General features: G+C 46.5%; 1 protein-coding gene across 1 annotated transcript in view; it reads left to right on the top strand.

Moving 5' to 3' along the window:
• MARCHF4 (membrane associated ring-CH-type finger 4) overlaps positions 1–16,066 on the top strand; it is a 100,769-nt gene extending 84,703 nt beyond the window's left edge. Inside the window, exon 4 of the mRNA XM_062005047.1 lies at positions 15,705–16,066. Within this exon, the coding sequence (XP_061861031.1) occupies positions 15,705–16,066 (362 nt within the window). The remainder of the gene's footprint in view (positions 1–15,704) is intronic.
• Positions 16,067–26,949: the final 10,883 nt, after the last annotated feature.

The raw sequence follows: 26,949 nt of genomic DNA, 5'->3' as shown, positions 1-26,949 counted from the left end.
GGCCATGGTCAGGCTGTGTGTGTGGGGCTCTCGCTGCCACATCCTGCTCATGCTCACATAGGAGCATCCCCGTAGCTGGCTGCTGGGAGGGGGTTCATCCCCTGCAACACCAAAGCCATCCCATCTGACTCTCCCAGGAACAGTGTCTAGTGGGACTGTTGCTTTGTCCATGCCCTCCCAGTCCTTGCTCTCTGACTCACCCTGCCTTGGTGCTGACAGCTGTGCACTCTCCTAAGCACTAAATCCTCATGCTCTTTGAAGCTTTTCCCTCGCTTTCCTTGGCAGCCAGTCCCTGAGGATATTTGCCTTCACAACAGTAACTGCACTGCAGCTCAATAGCACAAGAGACAGGCAAAGCAGGACCATTCATCCTGCCAACGATTTTTGTTGGCACACCATGGCAATCCATTACAGATCAGGAAGTGTGTGCCCGCTGTTTTTCATCCCAGCTGCCAGCAAGAATAATCAAAAGCATCCAGTATGTCTGACGGCATCTCAGCACAACCGTAGGTAATAACATAAGAAATCAATAGCCAATTAAAACCGATCCACAGCATTTGATCTTTCATAGTGCAATGGAACAGTAATTAATGGAGCTTCCTTGAGACAGTCACAATTCAAACTTCCTGCCAAGACTAATGTGGCTTTGTTTTAAATGAGCTTTGCTTCCTAGAGGAAATGGCAGGCTGAGGTAACCTCAGGGTGTTTAGTCAGGCCACTCGGGTATTCAGCACTCGAAGGATTTAGGAGTCAAAATCCCAATAGAATAAAGAGAAACTGACAAATTAAGTGTCTTCAGGGTCTTCATTTGTATTGATCTGATCCTCAAAAGGAAAGCAGAAGTTTTCTTTCAGGTCTGCATAGTCCCCCAAGGTACAAAGCAGGAAGAATTGCTACAGCAGAAGGGAATAAGTTCTGGGGAAATACCAAGTCCATGCTTTGTCTTGATGACACCCTAGAGGCAGCAGACATTGCCAGAGGGCAAACCTGAGACCTACCTTGAAGAGACAATGTGGGAGTCTTCTGTGATCTTCAGCTTCATGCACTTCTGGCCCACTTTGCCTGCAAATTGGAGCTACCAGGAGCTAACTGGAGTGACCAGACCCAGGCCCTATCATGACAGCAGGCAGCTGGGATAAGGACAGGCAGCCACTTGGGGTTCTTTGCACTGTGAATCCTGGTCTGCATATTCAGCCACAATGTGCGTGCTTGAAAAGTCACTGAGCAAGTCATTGATTTATCAGCTTGAAGCAGGGTGCAGAGATTGGAATAGTGCCCACAGGGTGCATTGTGGCACCTGGGCAGGGACTGTCCCTCGAGAGCAGCCTGTGAGGGCCCTGTACCTGGCCCAGCAGCAGGAGGAGGGACGTTGAACAGCTGATCTGCCAATTGACTTCTTGGCCTCTCTCCAGGAACAACGGATGCTTGGCAAAGCCGAGACACGATGCCCCTCTGTTCCTGAAAGATGGGACCTATTTTTATCTAATGCTGCATTGATTATTCAATAAGAGAGCGGCAGCCAGCGTGGTGCATGTGTGCTGCTTTCACCAGGGGCATTTCTGCAGAGGCTCGGTGCTCCTGCTGAACTCCAGAGCAGCTCTGGCAGCTTGCTGCAGAACAAGCACGTCGCTGCTGAGCAGAGCCACAGGGTTTGGACCCAGCTCTGAACCTCCTCCCCTTTTGCAGGGAAGGAGCTTGGCTTCCAGCACAGTCAGAGCAGCACCTGGCCTTTCACATGTGTCCTTTCAACTCCACGATCCTTCACCACATCCATCTCCATGCAGTTTCCCACTGTTGCAACAGGGCTCTGGAGATGTATTTTATCATGAATAACCATATGGTGCTCTCTGCTCCAGTGGATCAATGTGTTTAGCATTTAATGAGGGCAACATAATTAACATTTTCTGAGGGGGGAAAAGAAATTATTTTACCTTGTGAACTGCGCCTTCTGATTTTGAGGGTGATATAATCAGAACGATGCTTCCCTATCACTAAATCCTATGCTGGAATGACATGCTTTGGTGTCCCTGGGTTAAGTTCCCATCTGTGGGCAGAAGCAGAAGTACTCACCTGCCTGTCACAGCTTCTCCACCACAGCAGGAGATTCCCTCATAGGCAGCTGGTAGGACCTCCTGCACCAGCTGCATAAATTATACTGTCTGGTGAAGGCTGCAAAAAGTCCTCAGCTCTGTGCCAGGCTGTGTTTTCCTGACTGCCTTCTGTTCCACCACTCCTCCTGCTGCAGCCTCCAGCCCTGCAGACATGTCACTCCTGGAGGTGAGAGGCTGTGATCCATGGCATTGCCATCGTGGCAGCAGCAAGAGAGGTCAGGTCTGTTGAGTCAAAGCTGAGACCACAGGTGAATCATCCCCTGTGCAAAGTGGATGAAGCTGCTTTTGGTGTGTCCAGTCAGAGGTAAGAAGAAATTCAACATGAAGTCACATTGACCCCATTCTGGGGTTGCTTCTTAAAGTAGCGTCTCCCGCAGGGATGGCCACAAACCCAGCCCCTCTGCCCCGTGACAGGGCTGCATACACAATATCCACACAGCCATGCAGTGTTTGGCAGAAGTTGTTCAATGAGATTAAGTAATGCCACAGATCCTGGCCCAGGAGTCCAACCAGCACTTGACCTTCTTGGAAGAGGCCCAGCCAGTATACAAACCCACAGCAGGGCCATTGTGGAGTAGGCAGTGAGCACTACCTGCTGAAAGGAGAAGCCTGAAGAGATGAAGGTTCAGGAATTTACTGTGCCAGGTGGGAAGATTCACTTTGCTCAGCCACAGCCGTGCCATACCCGAGTATTGCAGCCCTCAAAAGGTCTTCAGCACTGGTGGAAGATACCCAGAGCAGGAAGGCAAAAGTTTTGCCCTCCCAGGGATCCTAGCTAGTGATGGATCAGAAATGGTAGACTCTTGTCCTCTTGCCTTCTGCTGCCTTCCTAATTTCTCAACAGTGCCTCTCTGTGAGAGGTGAGGACATTTGCAGGGGGGAGAAGGTGAGACCTGTGGGGACAGTGTTGGGGAGCAGAGAGGAGAGGCTCCAGTGCCCAAGGTGAAAGGCTCCTGGAAATCTCACAGAAATCCTGGGGCCTGCAACAAAAGACTTTGTCACAGCTGTGGAAGACAAAGCAGCCAAACACAGACTGCACCATGCAGTGTCCTAGGGATACGTTTATCCCAAAAAGAGCCTGGCCAAAGAGCACCATGAGCACCTTTTGCCTCATGTCTTGGGTTGCTTTCCTGCATGGCAGAGGGGAAAGGTGTTCCAACACCTGGCTCCAACAAGGGGTTAGAAGAAATTGCCACACACACACACCTGCAACTTCAGAGGCACTTCCAGGGGCACTTCTAGGTCCATTAGTGTAGTCTGTGTGCCCTGGGGGATGCTCTGTTAAGGGTGATGTGTACTCATTTTTCTCTCTGTCCTAACTTGTCCCAATTTCTTGTTAGTGAAAGAGCACTTGAGTGGCTGGAGCAGCCTGGAGGGACTGGGCTCAGACAGGACCCACATCCCTTATAAAATGAAAAACTGTGGAACTATCCCTGTTTTTTTCTTACAGAATTTCATTTGCTAATAAAAGCAGAGAGGGAGGCACTAATTCTACCTTCAATAAGCAAATGTCATGTTTTGATCATTATTGAACAAAGCATTTTTATTTAGCATTTGGAAATGACTGCTCATGCTGACTAATTTAAATTCAGTGTCAGAATTGGAACACAACATTTAGGGTAAAAAAAAGCCAAGCCCAAATGAAATGTTCTCACCTGTCTGACAATGACTGTGCATTCTTCCATTCTGGGGGACAGCGTGTCTTTTCCGAATCTCAGCCCAAGCAAGTGTGAAGCCATACTTCCAAGCCCAACATAAACAGTACTGTTGCCCAGCTCTGCCTTTAAATAAGTGTCCCAGGAGTGGCTGAGGTTGCAGCGTGGCTGCACAGGCAGCTCCTTGGCCACAGTACCGTTAGCTGGAGGATGGTTCAGGACCCAGGCCTGAAGGACTGACTGCCGTGGTGCAGGCGTAATGCAATGGAAGCCACGTGCTTCTTCTCACCACAAGCATCCACCTCTGTGGACTTCTGATAGGAAATGTCTGGCAACAGAGAGCCAGGGATCAGGGTGTGCATTTGGCCAGTGGTCTGTTCAATCCAGTTAGAAATTATTTTTCTATTCCCTTCTTTTGAGAGTATCTGCCGTGAGCACAGGGAGTGACTTTCACCTCTCGTGCATAAAGGCCTTTCAAGACGTGAGGTTCTGTTCTCATCTCCTCTTTAAATCTGGGGGGGAAAAAGACACCAAGAGGGGCTATGTAATCCTAGATACAAATTAAGGAGGGACAACTTTAAGAGAGCAAGAGGGCACATGGGTAATGCCTCCAAACCTCCTATACTGGTGCAGTTATGGCTAGACTCACAAGTGAGGAGTGGTGTTGGAGATGTATGATTCAGAGGCAAGGCTGCACTGCTGGTGGAGCTCCAGTCTTTATTTATTTATTTGCTTTTTCCAGGAAGAGCCTTGTTTATTGCTGCCTGCATAGCTAGAGATGCCCTTTAATCCTCTGCTTTATTGTGCGCTGTGAATTTCATACCACAGGAGTACAAGAACCCTTAAGGGCACAACATCCATTTTGCTGTGGCTGTCCACAGCCAACTGAGTTTACAGAAGTGTTTTTGTTTACTGTTTATCTGTTGCCTGAGTGAGGATTTTGCTGGGGTTCATTTTACCTGTTTTTGCTGTTATTTACTGGGGGGGGTGGGATTGTCCCCATTTTGAGGCAGGGTTTAAAAGTGCTAGTTGTGGCAAGGCAGAAGAAATTTGTGGTGGTTGGTAGCTCCTGTGCTTACAGCCGAGAATACTGTGGCATTTCCAGAGTGATGGTGTGGCTCTGTGTGGTTCCTGGGATCAGCCTAGTTCCTCTGTCATCCTGCAGACACCTGATGCCACTTTCCCATTGCAAACAAATCATGTGGGAATGTTGAATGAAAAGGAATTTCCTGTCCCCTCAACTCTTCCTATCAGCTCCTTAATTTTGACACTCTTTCCTCATTTGGGCCTTACCAGCTCAGCCCTACAGGGCCCAGCCTGTGTATTGTAGAGGAACATGAAGGTGGGCAGAGGAAATGAATGAAGAGGATGCCTGCCCTGGGATGAGGGTAGCGCCTCACAGAGATGCTGTCATCTACTTGGCAGCCACGAAAGCTCTCCCAATGTTCCTACAACATGCTGCCACCAGCTGCCACCAGCTCCCCAAGCCCAATGACAGGCAGTCCTGCCTGTCCTCTCAATTCATCCTGCTGGATAAAGCATTCCTCCTTCCCCAGTTACAAATGCCATGTAGGTGGGATGAACTGCTCTTGCTTCCAAGAGGAACTCCTGGCACCCTGTGCATGCAGGAATCACTGCCTCATACTCGTGTTACATCAGATCAAGATGTGCTCCATTGTCATCACCTGGAAATTCTCTACCCATGTATCTCAGCAGCATCCTGCAAAATCAGAGTGCTGCCTAGAGGAGAGGCACTCCCATCAGGAATAAAAGAGCTTCCTCCTTCCCCTGCCCCCCCACGCTCAGCCCCAGTGTGGCAGGGGTGAGGTCTGCCATGGTTGCTCACCTACTGGAACAGCAACTGTGGAGACCTTCTGAGATGTTCTGGATCCATCTCCCAGCCGTCAGGGCTCGTGCCGAGTCTAGGGGTGGGTGTTAATGGCTGCAGAGAGCTCAGGGCATAGCATCACCACCTGCCCAGATGGGACCTGCAGCTCCTGTTGCTCTACCAGGTGGACTGGAGGAGGCAGAGAAGGAGAAGGGTTCTTGCTGCCTTTGGGTATGTCCTGGCCCACCTGGGCTGAGGAAGCTTTGAGGCAGAGCCAACCTTGAACCTCAGCTTTCATGGGAGGAGACAAGCCATAATAAGTGCAAGATTTCCCTTCTAGTCAGTAGTTGAAGGCTTGGGGGCCAGTCCGTTGGTGCTGTTAATGATCCAAAATGGAAGAGTCCACACTTCCATATAATACTTCTCCAAGACAGTCAGGAGCAGCTTTCCTGTGGTGGGGGCTCGGCCTAAGCCATGGAAGTCTCACCCTTCGGTTTCACTGGAGTTATGTCCCCTGTGGTGTGGCCTGAGGAGAGCCAAGCATGGCACACATATTGGTGTGAAAGCTGCCTGCCAGTTGAGCCCCCTTACACAAATGCACTTGAAGGACAATGGGCAGGAGGAGTGTTCTGTCTTCCCCAGATCCACGTGCTCCATGACAGCACATTGGCACCTTGTGGTCAACAGCACTCAGCAGGGGCCAGCCATGCAGCTGCCCGAGTTCTGCTGAGCCTAACCATGGCCCAGCCTTGTACAGACTGAATCATTCTTTAGATAGTAAAACATGTGCATGGAGATTGGTTGATGAGGAAATGCCTGACTATAGTCAGCTAATTACTTTTTGCATGCTAAGCATTCACTTGAGTACATTTTCAGTTTATGCTATGTGTGATGTTACAGGCCCACCATTATTCAGAGGAGACCTTTGCTAGATGTCTCGTGTACTGAAGACATCCTGCTCACTGGTCCAGTGTCTTGCAACTACCAGAAATGTCTAAAAGGCAGCACCAGAGTCCCTAGGTTATCCATTAGCTGGGCTTCTCGTGTAAGCAGGATAAACTGCTCACTAAGCTCTTGGAACATTTGGGAAAGAGAATTTGTGTTTTGGAAAGCAGAGGAAACACTTATAAAGGAGTCTACCTTCCAATTTGATTTCATCTGAAAGCAAAGAATCTCTGAAAATCTGGATGTGGCAGTAGTTTGTATGAAAAGTGACTGTGCGATGAAAGTGCTCCTGAGCTGAAGTATGATGTGAGGATAATGGACTCCAGAAAAGCAGCAGCAGCAGCCTCAGGGGACCAGGGCAGGGAGTGTCTCTTGGGAAGGGAATCTGAAGGATAAAAGAGCCATGAACAGCTGAGGCTGCCAAAAGGGATGATACTAAAGGCACAACAGCAAACTGTGTCTGTGCAGGGGAAAGCTCAGAAGCGTGGGAAGAGAGCACTGAGGCTGCATCAGGAGCTCTTTGAGAATCCAAAATCAGAAGCTGCAATCACATGAAAGGCAGAAAGGAGAGCTTGCAAATAATGAAAAGTCTCTAGAAATCACACAGGCATGGGGATCCATCTGAGCTGAAACCCAGGATAGCCATCCAGAGATATAAAAGGCAACAAGAAATGGGTCCATAAGCATATGTAAAGTAAGAAGAAGTAGGCAAGTCTAAGAGCTCAAATAATGTTTGATACAAAAAGGGCCAAAGAGTTAAACATTGCCTTTGTTTCAGTCTTCAAACGTTAACTAAAATATTTTTAATGAGGAGAAAGGAGCCCGGGGCAGAATCAGAAAAGAACAGACTCAAAAATATTCAAATGCTTTAGCTTTGTCCTTGTCAGCATGTCCTAATGAACTGCAGAGGAAGCTGCAGGAGCAGTCCCTGACCCACGAGCATCAGGAACCTGGGGAGGATGCAAGAGCTGACCCACGAGCATTTCATCATCAGGAACTGGGGGAGGATGCAGGAGGTGCCAGGCAGCTGGGGAAATGCAAGTGTACCTAGCTTTTAATGCAATCTCTGTCATTAAAGAAGGTAGGAACTGAGGATCAAGGAAATGAAGGGCAAATCAGCTTAACTGATTTATGGAAAGATATTAGAATAATCTTTTAACTAACCAATTGATGAGCACGAGAGTACAACCACATCTGATTTGAGAGGGTAGTTGTCCCAGTGGCTAAGGAGGATGCAGTCAGTTTGACATGCTGTGATTTGGACAACGCTTTTGGTGCTTTACCTTAAGATTTTCCTAAATAAACCAGAGAAATGGGGTCTAGATTAAATAACTATAACACAGGTGTACAGCTAATGGAAAAAGTGCTTTCTCAGTAGTTGCCAGTGTTGTAATCTGGAAACACATTTCAAATAGGACTATTTTGGACTGTGCTCTCTTCAATATTTTTGTTAATAGCTTAGATAATGAACTAGGAAGTGCTGTTTTAAAGTTCACAGATGACACTAGGCTTGGAAAGGCTGCAAATAGATCAGCATTTGAAATGATCTTGGCAAACTGGAGAAATCAGCAAGATGGAATTCAATAAAGAGACATGCAAAGTGCTACTCTTAGGAAGGAGAAATCAGAACCTTAAACACAAGCTGGCCCAGGCAGTCATGCTGCCAAAGACAGCAATGCTCTGACATTGCATGCTATTTCATCAGGGTATCGAAAAGAAGATGGGGTGTAAAGTGGGGTGTAGGGTGCTGAATCTGCACCTCTGTGCTCTGCAGACTGCAGCCTCCTGGGTAGCTCGCTTGTAGGAAAAAGGGGATGAAATTAAGGCATACTGGAAATGATGAGCAAAAGTGAGGAGAGGGAGGTCATAACCTGATTAGCCTCTGGTTAACTCCAGTGTTCACACCTCCCTTCCCAAACCAGCCCACGTGCAAAAGCCCACTGCTGCCACAACATAATTTTCAGTTACAAATCCACCTCTGACATAGTTTTCAGTTACAAATCCACCTCTCCTCAGTCCTTGGTTCCCTCTCTTCTTTGAGTCTTGGCCACTAGAGGATTTACAGATGCTAAGTTGTTTAAAGAAGTTATCATCTTCAGCTGGAACTGACCCTGACACCATGTTGAGGGATACCAGATACTGGATGCCCCTTCACCAGTCTATATTCCCCAGAAGAGTTCCCTCTATCTCTCTTTTCCTGGTTTATCACCAGGGTCTATCTTGGATAATGAAATACAGAGGATTGCACTGAAAAGCAGCATGGATTGCAGGGGTCCAGTGGGAGCCTGGTGACTCATCTCCCACACACTGTGAGATGCCTGTGAAGCTGGAGTGAGGCAGAGTCGTGGTTGTTTCTAAAGGACTTCTTGGAATTGAGTGATCTCATGGAGACTAAGAGAATTTGGGAAGTGGCCTAACTTGAGTAAATGCAGAGCACAGAGCAAATGTCAATACAGTTGACTGTATTAACAAAAGAAACCTATGGTTAGGGAACATAAATGAGCCGAAAGAGACCATCTGTGGCTAGGTATGGCTCCTGCAGTGTGCAGAGCCCGTCACGGAAAGCATCACTGTCCTGGCTTTGTTTTCACACCCTTCCTTGTACTGTTGTTGACTGCTGGAGGTAGGATTCTGTAAGAGACAAACCCCTTGGCTGAGCCAAGGCAGCCATTTTTCTGCTTTTAGGCTAAGATAAAAGGCAGCTAAGGATGGAGCATATAGGATGAGATTAAGGCAAAGAGATAAGTGAGGGCTGAGCTGCTGGAGCTTTAGGAAACAAAGTGGGGGAATTTGAGATGGCCACAAAAGATTAAAGTATTCACAGAAAGGATGAGAAGGGTTTGTGTATGCAATGATGTCAACAGAGAGAAAGCCCAGCAATGAAAGTGTTATCTCCCAGGAGGATTGGTTTACCTTGGCTTGAGCCAGTGCTGCCATGGATGCAAACATCAAGCTTTGATCACAGCTGCCATAGTCTTCCCCTGACACCTAACAATGAAAGCAACAGAAACAGGCTAAAGCGTGGCAGCTGTCTGGCTGAGGTGAAACTGCGTTTCGAAGGGAAACCAAAGAGGTTAAGTGCTGCTGAAGGTGGAAACAAGAGGTGACAGCTCAGGTGGCAGGACGGGGGCTTTGTGAGAAGCAGGACAGAGTGGCTGGCTAGAATGGACTGTGATTTTTCCTCCTGTAAATGATCATCAGCACAGGGTGATGTGCCATGTTGTCAAGAGAAGTTTTTCTTTGGTGGTTTCTGGCAAATAGGAGAAACCATTGTTGCCCCAAGAATTTACCTGTCTTTTTAAAGAAAATGCATAGCAAGTGTTGAAATGAGAGGCAGGTTCATTAGAGGCTGAAAGTCCCAGTGAAAAAAAATCACTTGGTGGCAGAGACTGACAAGTTAATCTCACAGGATGGTGGTAGACCAAGTGATCCCCCATTGCCCATTCAGAGGCACAAATGCAGATGTCCTTGTTACATCTGGGTTTTGTCCATGCTCTTCCAGCAGTCCTTCTAACCACTGGGCCAAGGACCCCTCTCTTGACCAGCCTTGCCACAGGCCACTGATGGCAGTGCACCTTTGTCCAGACTAATCCCAAGAGACAAAGAGCCACCTGCAGACAGCCCATATGTGTCCACCCTTGGCACCAAGAACATCTCCTTGTACAGAGAGTGCCCACATGGATCAAGATGTGTTGTGGGCACTGAAATCCTACAATGACATGAACCTTATTTCTGGATTTTGATACTCACCCTTGGTCATGCTCCCCTTTCTAACTTTTAAAGTCCAGAAGCTCAAGATTAGTTGTGGCAATCAGTAGAACATGGAAATTCAACTGCTTTCACTGGTTCTAGCTCTATTGTAGACTGTATCTTGATCATCTGGAAAAGAAACAGTTCAGTTATTCTTGTGCTGGGATAAAGATGGGTGTGAGGCTGGGGGGTAAATGGAAGAAACAAGTCTTTCCCCAGTGTCTGCAGTTGTCAGCTTGCTCTCTCAGGTGCTGTGCACATGCAGCTGACTTGACAGCCCTTGCCAAGTGTCCTGGTTCTGGCTCAGCCAGACATGAGGATCACGCACTGCTTGTTCACTCTCCTCACTCATGGTGGGATGGGAAAAAGTAACCGAGGGCCTTTGGAACCCTCTAAGGACAGGGAGGGCTCACTAACGACTTACAGTCCCGGCCAAACAGACAGGACTACTCCACTTGAGGAAGAAAGCAAAACTAATTTAGTCCACCACCAACTAAAAAACATAACAAACTGAAAACAACACAGAGTAGGATGATGACAAAGAGCACAACCAGCTCTTCCAGACCGCCTTCCCTCCCCCCTCCCCACTTCCCAGCCTCAGGCACCTAATCCCAATATCTTTAGCCCCTCTCCCTCAGTGGCACAGGAAATGGGGGTTTCAGTCAGTCCTTTCCCATGGCCACTTGTCTTGCCTCAGGCCATGCAGACTCCTCATCGACCCTCCCTTCTCCAGTGCAGGGTCCCTCACAGGCTGGGCAGCCCTGCACGGGCCTCTCAGCTGTCGGTCCATCCTGAGGGCTGTCTCCCATGTGCGTCTCCACCAGCCTGCCCTCGGCCCAGATCAGTCTGCTCCACGGCCACCTCCCTACACGGTCCTGACCTCTCCAGCCTCACTCACCACTCCACTGTGGGGTCCTCCTAGAGCTGCTGGTGGCTCTCAGTCCTGCCGTTGCCCTCCACGGGTTGCAGGGGCACAGCTGCATTCTCACCACGGGTTGCAGAGGGATCTCCAGTCTGGCACTCTTCCTTCCTCCTTCTCTGACTTCGGGGTCCGCATGGTCACCTCCATCTTGTCCCACTTCTTCCACCTCCCCCTCTGCTACAGATTTCCATTCTTAAATAGTGATTGCAGAGGCATGAGGTTGGCGCAGCAAGTCCAAATCAGAGCCAGGGGATGTTTCACAAACTGCTTACAGGGGCACTACTGCAGCCTCCTTCCCTGTTACTGAGAAAAAATGGCTCCACACAAACCTGACACACCTAGCTAATCTGTATTGGTGCTGCTTATCTGTTGCTTCAAATCCAGTCGGGAACCAGGCTCTGTGCTCTTTGGGACTGGGTCATCTGCTATGATAGTTTTGCATAGGAGCAGTGGTTGGGTACTAGGGAGTCTCCCATGTATGAAAGGAAGCATAAGATATCAGCCTAAGCAGTGTGTACTGTTTTGTTATAACCTACTGGCAAGGTGTGTTTGCCTGTGCTGTGGAACACAAAGCAGCTTCTCAGCTCTGGCAGGTAATCTCTGCACCCAGGATAAACACAAGTCCCTCCTGCCTGGATTCCACAGAGCTGCATAGGGCTGACTATGATCCGACCATCTGCATGGCCTTAATAATAATAAAACCACAAGAGAAAGAGAAAAAACGTGCTAATATATGGACACATGGTGAAAAGAGATCAATGTGGCTTCCTGCATGTGTTGTTCCAGATTCAGTGTGTGTTAATTCGTAGCACTGCACTGGATTAGCCCCTCCGTGTTAGCTCACCGGTACTATGTCCCGTCCTGGGAACAGCACAGCCACATCAATGTGGCAATGCAAGCAGAGGCATTACTTTTTTTAACCTGACTTTGCTGTCAGGTTAATGACCTCATCATATACTATGGGCTGTCTCCAGCTCTGGAACCATCTGGGAAAGCTTCTCATAGCACAAATTGAAATGTCTCATATAAGAATGGCCGAGGCTCCATCTGGCCAGCTGCCCCGTTTCCATCAGTGGCCACAAATAGACATATGAATGAAATAAAATCAAGTTAAGTGTGTATTATAGTTGCCCTGAATACTTCTTCCAGAATTCAATAATATTCAGCTCAAGGAGTTTCTTCTGGTGCTGGTCCAACCAGGTGTCTACGTGAGAAAATGGAATAAGAACAGCACATCTTCACTGCCCACATTCCGTAGGAGTTTAATTTCATGAACACCACACACAAGGGATTTCATGGACTAGGCAACAATCTGGACCAACAAATTTTGCATGAAACTCCGAGATTTTCCTTCCAAAGAGGATGGTTTTCATAGAGGATCCATTAAGAACAGGTTTTGTGAAACAGAAGAGGGCAAGATAAACTTGAGAGGAGTGGAGAGAGACTAGGCCACTGCCAGAATCCATCTGAAATTCTCATATAGACATTTCTATGTTAAAGAGAGAAGTGACAGAGAGAAGTTCACACCAATCTGCTATCTTCCCCACATACATAGAATTTGGTTTATGGAATAATTGCTTCTAGCCAGACACTTCCAGTTGAATACAGTTCTTCCTGAAGGATTTACCACTTAAATCTGGCCTTTAATTGGAAAGTTTCACCTCTGTAAACAAGAACGATCCTCCAGGGAGGAGGGTTTCTGGAGGCGGACACACCAAGCTGAACGTGGGAATTCCAATCCTAATTTATCTCAGGCAGACAAAATTTGTTTCGATGGGAGCATTAAGCGTCCTGCAGCTTGATATAAACTGATGGACTCTTGCTTACTCGTGACATTTACTCTTGCAAATTAATCACTGTTACTTCCGCCTCCCTGCCCACCCCTCCACTTGGTTCTCTTTTAATTTTACAGCTTCCTGAGCTTGACACTGGGAAATCGATAAGTAATTTAGAGCCCGGTAAATACGGACGAGAACAAGTTATTTTGTACTTTTATAAATATTTGGAAACCGAAATTATCTAAGAAAACAGGTGCTCAGTTGACTCAGCAACCCATCCATCAGCATCACACAGTTAATTGCATAAGATCATAAACATTTATAATTAGAAGGCAAACAAACAAGAATTTTATAAACAGCCCTCTTGAATCAGGCTGCGCATTAAATATTTGTGATAAGGTAATTAAGAATAGATTTACAAACCTGGCTCAGTGTTTAATACTTCGGAGAATGGATTTGACTCTATGGAGAATGTTCTACAGCCAAAGAGAAAACATTTGATTTTGTCTCTTTTATCCAAGGCTTAAAATGGTCTCAGAGAAACAAAGGCTCTGTCACTGATCAGGGTGGAATTTCATTCATTACAGATCAGACAGCTCATTTAAATATATGTCTAATGTCCCTTGTCGTGTGCTGATCCACTTCAGGCCTGCTTCAAAGCTCTGCCTCCATGGCTGGATCTGCAGGCTTTCCCCAAGTTTTGTTTTTTATGGCTGATGCTTTGATCAGAAGATGTTTCCAAGTAGGGAGGAAAAGCCATGTCTTTCTTTTATGGCATCATGGTGTTTGCTTATGGAAATCTTGGCGTCACTGCAGGATTACAGCTTAGTGGTCTGTGGGAACCAGAGGGAAGATCTCTCATGTACTATAGAGCCCAACACCATTCCCTGTCCCAAAATAGCCATATCTGCATGCTTGAACTACTCCATGTAATCCCTTCTACAGCCAGTAAGCAGGCTCCACAACCCGTTAAAATGAATGTGAAAGACCTCTGCAGCTAATCTGTAATAAAGTCAGAGGACTTCTAGTTAAACTTCAAACCAGAGAGGGTAGAAACTCAGTCTGTACTGAAGCTAGCATTTAAACTCTGTAAAATCAGATGCAGACCCTAAGAAACTAGGGGGCTGCATCCCATCAGTGAGTAATAGGAAGAGCAGCCCTAAGGGTGGGATGACCTTCAGATATTTTGGGGTTTGATATAGCACAGGTTTACTTCAGGAATTATGTGCTATCAGAAACTAGAACAGTCTCAAAAAGGTGGGTGGGAGGTAAAGCCGTAGCAAGTGATTCATCAAGGATAGCCATAAATCACTTTATTCTGTGGTAACCATCATCCCTTCCCATGTTGCTGGTCAAGGCAACCCCCTTGTTTAGGTGTGATTTTGTTTATTTCTTGTGGGGCTTCTGTTCCTTGCTCTTGTATTGATATGCTTGCAACTGGCCGGCAAGAGAGCTGCTCTTACCGGAAAAATTTCTGATAATCTTGATCCTGCCAAGGAAGGTGAAGCCGTTATCATGAAGAACAGTGAAGCTATCTGTGTGCTAACTTACCCAGTCCTACCTGCTGGTCTGGGTCCAGTTCCATGGGTCACAAGGGCACTTTCCTAAAACAGATTGCTGCAGAACGAGGAGCCTCAAGACACCCCTTATTCAGCATAAATCCCACTCTTTAGCAAAGATTGTTAGTTGCATTGCAGCTAAGCCAGTCTACGTGACACATTGCAGCTTCCTCCAGCCTCAGTAAAGAAGAACCTAGTGCTTTCAAAGGGTCTAGCCACAGCCTGGCAGCTTGAATTACAGTGGAGCTAAAAACTACTGTCATCATCTAAACAACTTCTAACATGGTTTAATCCTTCAGCTTTCTTGAGGAGTGGGAGGGTGTCAGAGCCTGCTGGGAGGTGAGCTCACTGCTAAGTGGAGGGGCCTGAACTGCTCACTCACTTTCAACCACAGAGACCATTAGAAGTCAGGTGTCCTACAGCTCCTGGGCACCATCTCTGGTCTGTGCAGGTAGGCAGCAGAACATGTGCGTTATGTGCAGACCCAGCCTGGGCTCATCTGCCCTTTCTTTCCAGCTGGTCGTTCCCCTCTTTGGCAGGGAGCAGTGACGTGTGGGGAGGTACCTGCTCTGCAGATGTGTGGAACTTTACCTCAGGTGACAAACCATTTACAGGCTATAGACAGACCCCTCTTTTTGTCTGGATCGGCACCTCTGGCCTTCACATGCGCATCTGCTCTGTTTCTCAGTGCGGGGAGAGGCCGTGGCTGCGCACACACATGATGCTGGTGCAGCAGACGTCAGCGGCACGTCAGATCCAGCGCCACCCCCTCCTAACACACGCCGTTAACGGGGTGAATCATGCCTATGCAGCATGCAAAAGCAGCCCAGCGATAGATAAACCTCAGGCGTTTATTGGTAAACAGATACTGCTTTGCTGTAAGAGCATAACTCACTCTGCTGCCTTTACGATCTGTTTATTGATTGCTGAGATAAAGCTGTAATCCCTTTAATTCAGGGGAAAAGGGATCCAGCAGAGCAGGAGAATGGGTGCTCTGCCAGTCGGTAATTAAAAGACATGATTTGTCGTGTAATAAACAGGGGCTGAGGGAGGGCTGAGCTAACCAGCAAGCTGGGGGCAGGATGCCGGGGTAGGGTTATGGTTCTTTCTAAAGTTTTGTTTCTGTTTTATGTTTATTTTTCCCCCTTCCCTCCAGGTCTAATAATACACGAAGGGCCCTCGGTTTACCGGATTTTTAAACGGTGGCAGGCGGTCAATCAGCAGTGGAAAGTGCTGAACTATGACAAAACAAAGGACATGGAGGAACAAAAAACAGGGACCAGGACAAATCAGCGCCCTTCCGCCCAAACCACCCACTCGTCCTCCACTGGTGGTACAGCCACTAACTCCGCTCCAGCCGACAGCGGGGCACGGGCTGCAGGCCATGCCACAGGCACCCTCTCTGACCACCACTGTGCTTATACCATCCTGCATATACTCAGCCACCTGAGGCCTCACGAACAGAGGAGTCAGTCTAGTAGTAACAGAGAGCTCGTCATGAGGGTCACGACGGTCTGAGCGAAGGAATTCAGGAGGCCTTAACACGAAGTGGAGGAGACAAAGAACTCATAAAGCAGAGGAGCATGGTGTGCCTTTTTCTTTCTCTTTCCTTTTCATTTCTTTCTCCTTTTTTTCCTTTTTTTTTTTCCCCCTCCTCTCCTTTTTCTTTTTCGGTAACTGCACAAGAAATAACTAAGAGGAGGCACCTGGCCAGCTGAGGAAAAAACAGCAGGTTGAGGGAGAGCTGCACACTCATGCTAAAGAGGTTAATGTTTTCCAGCCAGCTTAAAAAGAGAAAAAAAGAACAAAAAAAAAAAGAAAAAAGAAAAAAAAAATCAACACCACAAATCACAAAAAAACCCAACAAAACAAGTGCAATACAGACTACAAACTGAGTAGGCAGAGTTCTGGGGAAGCAGAGGAACAGACGGTTTAGCATGTCTTACGAACCCTATTACCTGGACTAGGTAACGATCTGTACACACACCCCCCGTACACACACGCACGCGTACACAAACACACACACACACGGTGTGAGGTTTATAGAAACAAGGAAAGGAATGAAATATTTGGGAGTATTTTTAGTTTCCAGACTATGATTAAGCAGGGCTCTGAGTTGTTTTGTTTCATGAGTCACTCTGGAGCCTTGTTCGATTTACCGTAGGATACCTGAAGGGAAATGGCTGGGGATTTTTTTCGGTATTGATTGACAGAACGAGAGATTGAATCATCTCACCAAGAAAAATCTAACAAAACGCAGGCATGCCCAAATTTTACCAAAATCCTGGGGTTTTTTTTCTTCATAATGTTCCTGACAAGGGGTTTGTAAGGGTGGAACTGGGAGGGGGGGAGGGCGCTCCATGACCTTTATTTGACGTATAAGAGTTTTTGGCAAATTTTGTAAAAAATGCTCCGCAGGTGTTTCAAGCACAAGTACTGGTGTGATTTATGCCTTCATAACCCCAAATCCAGCATCCTAATCTTGCCACTCACACACATCATTTTCTGTGCAGACATTCCAGATTGATTTCCTTCCATTTCACTCCAGTCACAAGAAGTTGACCCATCTCGGTGGGTTTCTTGCTTCCTTGCTGATTCAGACATTCATGCATTAGAGATGTACATCTCTTTTTTTATGTCTGTATCCCTGCTGCTCGATTTGCAACAGTCTCACTCAGTCTTGTAGGCTGAGCCTTTTACATCCAGTCTGTTAGTTTATTACACAGTCTATTCCATTCAATCATTCAAGAGAGAGTTAGTCTGAAGAGGGAGCACAGTTGCCAACAGAATATGTAACACTTCTAACAAGTCTCCTTCTTTGGGATATATCCTCGAAGGTACTGGTTGCTCTTCAGGAACATTCTCTTTCAATGCACAATGGCTGAATCATTTGTGGATATTAAAGGGACACTGTCAAGTACTTTTTAAATAGTTTTTAGGGTCTGGGCTTTTTTTACTCTCTATTGTTTGTAATATTCTCTTACAAGCTTGACAATAAAATTTCTTTCCCTACTGATTTTGTCCTTTTCCATTTGGGCACGTATCGTCCTCTCCACTCACCCCATTCCATTCACCAACCCTGTCCTTCTCCTCCCCACATTTCTTCTGCAACAGCAGGAAATCCATGTTACTGATTTCCTGCTGGCTGTCTGTGTTCTAAGGAGGGCACGTCCCAGCTCTATGAGGTTGGGCTGTTTTGCCAGTGCAACTGCCACAAAGCAAGTATAAGAGCAGGAACCCTAAAAACACAGATTACCTAATTGAGGAGCTACAGCTCAGCAATGAACCAAAACAATGAACCCATTGTGACCTGTCCCGAGCCCATCTCTCCCTCAAATTAAGATAAGGACTTCAGTCAAACTTTATCCATCTAGCAGCACATTGCACAATGGCTATGTCCAGCTGCCCTCCGTCATTGTGCCAGCACCTCTCTCAGCTTCTGTTGGAGCCAGGGTTAATGCAAGCCACCAGCTCCTGTGGCAGTTGGGCCATCATGGATCAGGTGTTTCTGGATACGAAAAGGTGTCAAACTTTAGCCTTTGGGTTTGGATACACCAGTCATTCTACAATGTTGAAAATGGAGGTTAGCATCTTAAGGCAGGTTGTGTTTTTCACCTCAATTACTTGACAGTGTCCCTTTGAATATCAGAATACAACAGAACAGGTACTTCTGGGGCAGAGAATGTGGAAGGTGAAACACCAGCTAAGAAAGCTGACTTACCGAGGACCCATGTGAAACAGCATGGTTTCTGAGGCCACTGTACCTTTATCTGACCAATCTTACTATCTACCAAAGAGTGCTCTTGGCAGAGGGGAGGGAAGGATGTCGGTGGGCAGAGGGGGAGGGAAGGGGCAATTCTGATCATCTCTAAAAACAGCTACCCCCAGAACGAAGGTGTTGCGACAAACAGTCTCTGAAGGAACCACTTCTGACCACGGTAAAGAGAAACCTGGCCAAAGCAAGCAAACACAGCAGCCTCTCGCCCCCATGCCTGTCCTGGAAGCTGTCCTCATTGCAAGAGATGAGTAATTGTGCTGGTTTTGGGAAGGAGAAGGCATACACAGATGAAGGGACAGCTGCCAGACATGATGTTGTTTCCCTCCCTGCCCTCCACTCATTTAATATGGAGAAGTCAAATTCCTTTAATTTGGCCAACGACTAAAAGTTTCTGAGGTCAGAAGCACAACTTGCTGTGAAAGAGTGGTGTGATCTAGTACTCTGAGCACACAGGACTCTGCATACTCTCACTCCAGCTCTGCCACCAACTCTGTAGCCTTGGGCTGTTTGGCTCATCAGTCCCCCCTCCACGCCAAGGGGGAATAACAATACGTACCTACCTCACAGGGGTGTTGTGAGAATCCGCGTTGGTAAAGCTTGTTGAAGAGCATGGTGGGGGTGAGCAGCGCTGCCCGCTCGCTGGTTACAGCCCGAGGCGCTCGGCGGGGGTCCCGCCGGCCCTCCCCTGCTCAGGCATCCCCCCTCGGAGGGTGTCGGCCGAGCGCCCTCTCCTCCAATGCATGACATTTTAAGCGGCTGTGAGGTGCAGGGTAGTGACAGACATGAAGTCCTACTTGACCAGGGATTTGCTACAACGTTTTCTATATCTGTGGGGTTTGTTGGTTTGGTTTTTCCATATATTGTGCTTAGAAATAAACTTTCCACTTAGGGCTGGCGGTTCGGGGTCTCTTCTGTTGCATGGCAGTGTATACAAGTCTTATTGTCTGTCTTACTGTGCAAATGATCCCGCAGCCCAATTTCAGAGATGGGTACGGTCTGAGCCTTTTCATAGCGGCGTAAGACTCAAAAGCCTGTCTAGACTGTTTAATATTTAAACAACACTATGAACTTGTCAATTGTATGTGTTCTGTGCAATACGAAGCATGTCATTAGCTGGCTTGATGGGCAGAGGGGCTAAAGGAAGGTTGAAACTTGTTCCAAGAGCTTCATATGTGTGCCAGCATGGAGCCGAAGGGCTGCCACCAGCAAAGCAAACTCGGGGAAGCCATTGGAAACTGTTTTCAGAACAGTTTACTCCAGAACAAGGTACTTCTGAGTTTATGAACTTCTAGGCTGCCAGCCTGAGAGAACAAGTGCAAATTTAGCGTGGGCTTTGGGGTGTGGATTCTCTTTTTCTTTCCTCCCCAAAGTATTTATGGCAGAAATACTGATGAGGGTCTCTTGCTTCTGTAGCACAGGTCTCCCATCTCCCACAAGCTCCCTGTGCCATCCCTCTTGTGCTACTATGCAGGACTTCAAAAGGTGCAAATGGAGACAGTACACTCCCGAGACATGCAAAATATGTTGTATTTTGGGGGATTCTAGCAGACAGAAGAGATGGAGCAGAGCTATGCTGTGGAAGGTATGTCTTCTTCCCCACATCTTTCCTCTAGACTTGTCTGTTAGCTTCCTGAAGAGATATTCTCTGTATTTTGTTACAAAGCAGTCAGAGCAGGTTCCACTGACAAAAAAAGCTTGCAGAGTTTGGCAGCTGTTTCTCCCAGTGGAAAAATTTCCAGGTCCTATCACTGTGGAGATCCCTTAGTTCTTGGGATTTGTGGTCCTCCAGCGCCATTTGGGGGTGGTCAGCCTGGAGGACTGTGTTCAGCCATCACTAGAACTTGTGTGTATGTGGTCCTGCTCATTCTTGTGTTTTCTGCTAGTCCCTGATTTTCCGTCAGTTTTGACAGGTCTTTCTGGTAATGCTCTTCTGGTTATGCTCTTCAGAGGCGTTTTGCTCTCTGTCAGTTGCCAATGCTATTCCTGCCTACTGAAATATCAGCTCTGGCCTCCAGCTTCCACAGCTCTTCCACTATTGCCATCCAGCCTCTTGGCAAACACCCACTGCCAAGTTCAGATCCTCTTCCTCTGTGCCTGCAGTGGCTAAAGCACATGCACAAACCCAAGGGTCATCAGAGAACACAGGGACCATTTGGAGCCTGTACCAATAGTCAAACTGCGTAATTGTCAGTCCCCTTTGATACATACTCACTCTGCCAATCTCAGTGCCTGCTGTTAATTTGTTGCCACAAAAAAACCCCACATAATGCTAGCAAAATCCATATACTTATCTAATACTTGGTTTCCAATATCAAGTGTCAGAAGTGATGGACTGTTTTTCAAGTAAATGAGGTGTGTTTGCTGTTGTGGCTTCCCGTTGTGGTTTCCCAAGCAAGGTGCTGAAGAGGTCCATATCTTCCCTTACCATGATAGGCAACCCAAGGAAAGAGCAAGTCAGCAACATGGATTTGAATCAAGAGAGGCGTTAGCTGTCCACTATGTTTTCACTGGGGGAGACAGGAAAATTCTACTCACATCTGCCAAGTCCCCAATACTTCTCAAGTCTTTTGTGTCTGGCAGCAGTAAAACATCAGAGCTGATGCCTGTAGATGGAGGACAATTCTGAAGACTTTCCAGTTTTGAAGACTATCCCCTACATACATGTGGTGGTCAGTCATTCAAGCATCTTCTCTTTGTTTTCAAGAGAAAAGGGATTCTTTTGACTAAACTAAAGTACAGCTACTAATGAATGTTGGAGGACGCACCAATAGCACTTCCAACCTGTGGTTCATCCACCAGGGCTCTTGCACATCTTGTCAGAATGCATGGCCAGAGACCTATATTCCTTCCTCTTATGTCAGTCAAGCACTTGGAGGGAAACAGTCAGCAGTGCAATTGCCTTAGCAACTACTGGCTGAGTATCCTCTATCTATCGCCTCACCTGTGATTGCTCTTTCTCATTCCTGAGCTGCCAAATGCCTCATCTGCTCTGCCATTCCTTGGCTCCAGCTCTGAAGATCTCCTGAGCAGACAGACACAGGATTCCTCACAGATTAGAGTCTTCTACATCCTTCATGTATCAAGACAGGCAAATTCACTTCATTGCTAGACAATGACATACTCGAATCCTGAGAGGAGAAGCAAGTGTGGGAGTGTGTTGCATTGGCCTTCACCACCTCTTCCATGTTGAAGGAGATAACAGCGAAAACGTCAATTGGTTTCTATATGACAGCAATGAGTTGATGGCTCTAAGAATATTTCCCTCAATAATGTAAGTCTGACACGCTGCAGTTACTGAAGGCAGTCTTTGATCTCACATCTATCACACTGGATACACGTAGAACAGAATCTGACACTTCTGTGCTGTTTACGTAAACATCAAAAACTATCTTAGTTCGTTATTCAAATTACCTCCAGGTCAGTGGGTGAATTTCTCCTTTGATGAAAAAACGATGTTTTCTCTTCCAGAACTGGAATTGCAAGATAAAAAAAAATATACATACACGTATACATATATATTTATAAATGCTATCCTGAAAACATAAAGAGAAGAAACCCTAACAGATAAACCTGAAAGAATACTTAACTGTACTGAATAAGTCTTGACAGGAGCTAGGGAGTTGCTGTGTGGAAAGTACAACATATGATTTGACTTCAGGCAAAGAGAAGACAGAAGAGGGAAATGCTTTTATGTGACCTCTAGCCTGTCTCTGGCTCATGCTCATGATTGTATGGCATTTCATGAATGCAGAAGTATGTGGAAAACAGACATTCAGCTCCAGCAGCAGGAAACACACTGAAGACCCCTCAAACTTACCTGAGCCATACTCAAACAAGCACAATGATGCAAAAGCACAAACATCTGCCGTCACAACTGTTTGAGAAGAGGTGGACAAGGACTCAGTGAGAAATTATTTTCCAAGCCACATTAACAGTATTTTTCCCAGCTTGTTGTCATCCTATTATTTATCTTTTTTTTTTTCTCCGAGCATCTTAGGAAAACAGAAGAAAAAGGATTCTGATGCCCAAGACTTAAAGAATGAAATAATAGTAGAGAAGAGGTATGAAGGGAAGACACTTCTTTATATGTTATGTTATGCATCAAGGCGTGCTTTACGAAAAATCACATTCAGTTCCCTGCTTGCTCAAAGAAAGTCTGAGTGATTGAGTCTGCTCATAATCAAGAAACCTTCCTAGAGCATAACCTTCTGCAGGGGACCTCAGCTTCCCTCTGGATGGGATAGCCAGCATCAGGCAGAGATGTTTCTCCTCCAATTCTGCCCTTCTATGACAGGTTGACAACCTGTTGTTAGCAGGTTGTTGCCAAGTTACTGTTGGGCAGTGGGAGCATCTATCAGCTTTTATAAGCTTTGATATCAATAGTCACAGGAGTTTCACATGCGCAGTGTGCCCCTGCAAGTGACCTATCCCATCCTTTCACAGTTCAAGCTGGTGACAGAGCTCTTCTGCTCTTTGCTCTTCATTACAAGAGAGCTTTCCTTTAAAATCCAGCCTACCACACACCTCTGAGTTTTTCCACTGCACATTACACAGGTTCAGTTTACTCCCTTTTCTTAAAAGGATGAACAGATCTCTACCTAACCCACCTGATCTCCTTTCCCAACTAGAGACACAAAAACTGATGCTCTCTGAACAGCTGATCTCAGTACCTATGTTCTTATGAGATTATATTCCCCCTCCTCTTTCCCTCACTACTCTATAATCTTCTCTTTCCTTTGGAAAGGGGTGATTCTTTGCTACTAAATGGTAGAGCATCTCTCCAAGATAGGAGTGTGGACAGCCCTTCTACTCCTTGCTAAAGAGGCACACAACACCTTCCTCCCATCCCTCTAGACTGGTGTGGCCAGCAGAACCATTTTTCATGGAGTTTAGCTTCTTGATCCAGAAGAGCAAGTACTTTCAGGCATCTCCTTCACTGCTATCAGGCTCTGGGATTATGGCATGGGGAATCTTTTGTTTCTTAGCCTCAGGGTAAATAGAGAGGACAATGTACCTGAGCCAAAAACATGGTGAGGACAAGGCACTTGCATGTTAGTTGATGGTGAAACTGGGTGAGGTCTGCCCTGATGACAGGGGAGCAGGAATCCTTGTCAGATTTATACAGTTAGCAAAGCAAAATGGCCTTGTCTCCCGTGTTTTTAGTTCACACACATCAGCTCTTTGTTACAAACAAACCCTCTGTAGGCAATGTAGGCCAGGCTTGGGGAGGAAATTTTCCTCATTCCAGAAGCACAACCAGCCCATAGCTATGCATCAACCCCTTCAGGACTTTTTCCTCTGAGAGGCTGAGAGTAAGAAGGGAGGTAGCTAGTGAGGACGGCAAGAACACTCCCCTGGATCTTCATCCCCAGTGGATGGAGTCCCTGTAGACTAATTCTGCATCTCCTCAGCTGAGTCTCCTTTGAAATCACTCCCAAGGACTATGGTCTGATCCTTCACTACTACAGGGTCTGCCCAGGAGAGGAAGCAGTGTTTTCTGCATGGATCTCCAAGGTCTGTTGGCAGGGTCCTGAGGAGGGCCTGAATGAAATCACTGTGTTCCCTGAGGGATGAGTCAATGGTGTCTCCATACAGAAATACTCTCTTTGAGACTCGTAAAGAGATGTCTGTGGGGCTGGGAGGAGCAATTGTTTTTTTTCAGGGCAGGAAGCACAGGGAAGGGAAGGCTGGAATCTAAGAAACAATCAGCCACAAGGGAGGGGTTGACTAAGAGGAATGACCATGTCGACTGTGTTACTGTCCCGTCATTCTCCTGAACCCAGAATGGAAACTTCCAAGTGCTCTTCATGAGCTTACATTTATTAGAAAACTATTCCTGGGTGTTCAAGATTGTTTTCTAATGAAAATATACATAATAAAAAAAAAGCAAATGAATGACTCTTGTTAATCTTTTCCTCTCCTCTGTTAACCTGTAACACACACTGTGAAGCTTACCTCCTTCCTTGTTTGTTTACTGCCATTCCTCATCAATAAAATCTCTTTCTTCCTGGTCAAGATCCACACAGGGCCTTATACAGTAAGCTTTCATCTTCTGCCTACACATCAGAGGTGAAAACTTCATGTAAGAGATTTGAACAAAATGCCACAGCTTAGCATACGTAGCATATTGTGTTAGCGCTTCCACTTATCATTTGTTCACGGCATTAAGCAGCAAAAATTTTTCTCTTACCAAACATGTGTAGTAGGTTCACATGTAGTTCCTTCCCTATGTGCAAGAGGGAGACTTGAGGCAACCATGGTAAGTACAGGCAAGCACTGAAAAATGCTGCTATTTTCAGACTACCCACGCTGGTGTGGTAGGTCCTTCCCAAGGATGATACAGAAATGTCCTTGACAATGAACTTCTCCCATCTTAGCAGTACTGAAGCCAGCCCTTACTCCAGGGCTTTATCTTCTACAAATTGCTGTGTGAACTTGGAGACAGAGGGAACGCTCAGAGCAAGCCCGCACAGAGAAGGCGAGGATGATGCAAGCAATCACCACTGCCATGGTAGGAGGGGGCTGGTGAAGAGCAGATCTGCAGCTCCTGTCCTGGATGCTGGGCACATGACGGCAAACTGTGCCCCAGGACATCTTTCAAGGCTGCCCCTTGTTTCTGTAGTGCCCACTGAATGCATAGAGCATCACTTTTCAAGGTGATGTGCCTAGAAGCCCAGTCTGACCAGCCACACGGCCTTCCTGTATCAGGAGGAAGGCACAGGCAGAGCTTCACTGGCCACACGTGGAGTTCATAAAAGATGGTCACAAGAAGCTCTGAAAACATCTGCTGAGGCGGTCACAGAACTTACCCATGCTTACACATGCGAGGAGCCTGCTCTGGAGAGACAGGCAGAGTCTGTTCCTCATCCCCTGGAAACCAGGTAAGTCCTTTTCTTCTCTCTTTTTCATTCTTTTTGTCTTTCTTTCTTTTTAAATATAGGTCTATTCCAATAAGTTTATTGAAATACACCGTCAGAGAGGGCAAAGGGAACAAATGGAGAAAAGGAAATGGGCAGGGCAAGGAGGTGCTTGGAAAGAAAAAGCTGTGTTAATGAGAAACAGAGGACACTAAACAAGGAGAGGGGACATGAGGAGCAGGGACTAGGGGCAAATAGGGAGCAGGGATAGGGCTGGGAGAGCAGGGAGACGTGTTTTGAAAAGGCTGGTGGTAACTTTTGCTTACAGCATCAATAACACTGATGGTTTGGCGAAAAGAGGGTAAGACGAGCTCTAGAGGATCTTCAGGGGAAAGAGGAAGGAGCCATGAATCACTGTCAGACTGGACTTCATAGAGTCTTCTCCAACCAGCCAAAACTGGGTCTTTCACAGACTGCAGCCTGACAAGCAGTCTTCTTGTTAGGTTGTATCCCCTGATGAACAAAAAGTTGCATCACCCAGGCTAGACAAATACAAATTACTGCACATATCATTTTACCTGTAACTTAATTATTCTTACCAAAATGTATTATTCCTAATTCAAAGTGGCTTCCCAGGGTTTGTTTTATTCCATGCACATAGCTACATTGCTAAAAACCATAATGTGCCCTGCACCTGCTCAATCCAAAAGTAATTTCCTACAGCAGCCAGCCAGGGCTCTGCTGAATTGTAGCAGCTGTAACAGTGAGCTGCTCTGCCAGCTCAGTGGATTTCAGAATGAGGATGCTGAAATGCTGGGTTGCCTTAGGGAGAGAGAAGGTTGTCTGTAAAACAAGGAGGTTTGAGTGACATTGCAGCCTGGATTCCTTCACACACAGACAGGAATTTTACCAAAACATTGGGATCTGAGCTCAAGCTGCAAAATTCACAGCAGAATTGCAAAAATCGGAGGCTTGAGGGTAAAAAGCACTTGAGGTAAGGTGGTGGCAGGCAGAAGTTTGAACCACTGGCAATCTGAAGCTATTTAGGTTTAGAAACAAGTGAAAATTTCAAAACCTAACCTACTATGAATGTAGGGTGTATTTGCACAGGGAACAGAGTTACCTGAATCTTTAAGAGAAAATAATCTGGTTTGAGAATGCCAAACAGTGAACAGATGTCTCCCACCCAGAAGTTACTGGCCACTTCCAGGGGACACCCGTGCTTGAAGAAGGTGGCTAAAAACTGTCTGCAATTACAGTGATAAAATTCCCAATGTAGTATAGGTCTATCAGCCAACTACTTTATTAATTTTGAATGAGATCACCTAAGGGCCTGATATAAACCTGACTGAAATGAGAAGGATTTTTCCTCAGACTTGAGAGAGCACATAGGATCAGGACACTGTGCTGGGGGCTTTTTGTGCTCGCAGCTCCTCTGTACTTGCATCATTTGGTTTTACAATCCAGAAGCAAAAACACAGGAAAGTAGTGAGTGGATCATCTCTGCAAAGCCAACTGAGTCTGTCTTACTGGAGGATTTGCAAAAGTCACTATTTTTACCATTCACCACCAAAAAAGCCCTCATCCCCCAGAGAATTAGTAGCCATTAATCTTAAAGCATCATCTCTGCGACAAAGTATGCATGAATCTGCACACCTACATCCAGCTATGCTTACAGATATGCCTGTGTGAAATGGCACTCAAACTGCTGTGGGCACACACAAAGTTAGTGCAAGGCAAGCCCAGGAATGTGCATCAGCTGCCCT

The sequence above is a fragment of the Colius striatus genome, chromosome 11, assembly GCF_028858725.1.
Source record: "Colius striatus isolate bColStr4 chromosome 11, bColStr4.1.hap1, whole genome shotgun sequence".
In the NCBI taxonomy this organism is placed as follows: Eukaryota; Metazoa; Chordata; class Aves; order Coliiformes; family Coliidae; genus Colius; species Colius striatus.
This window is presented reverse-complemented; position numbering and strand designations above follow the sequence as displayed.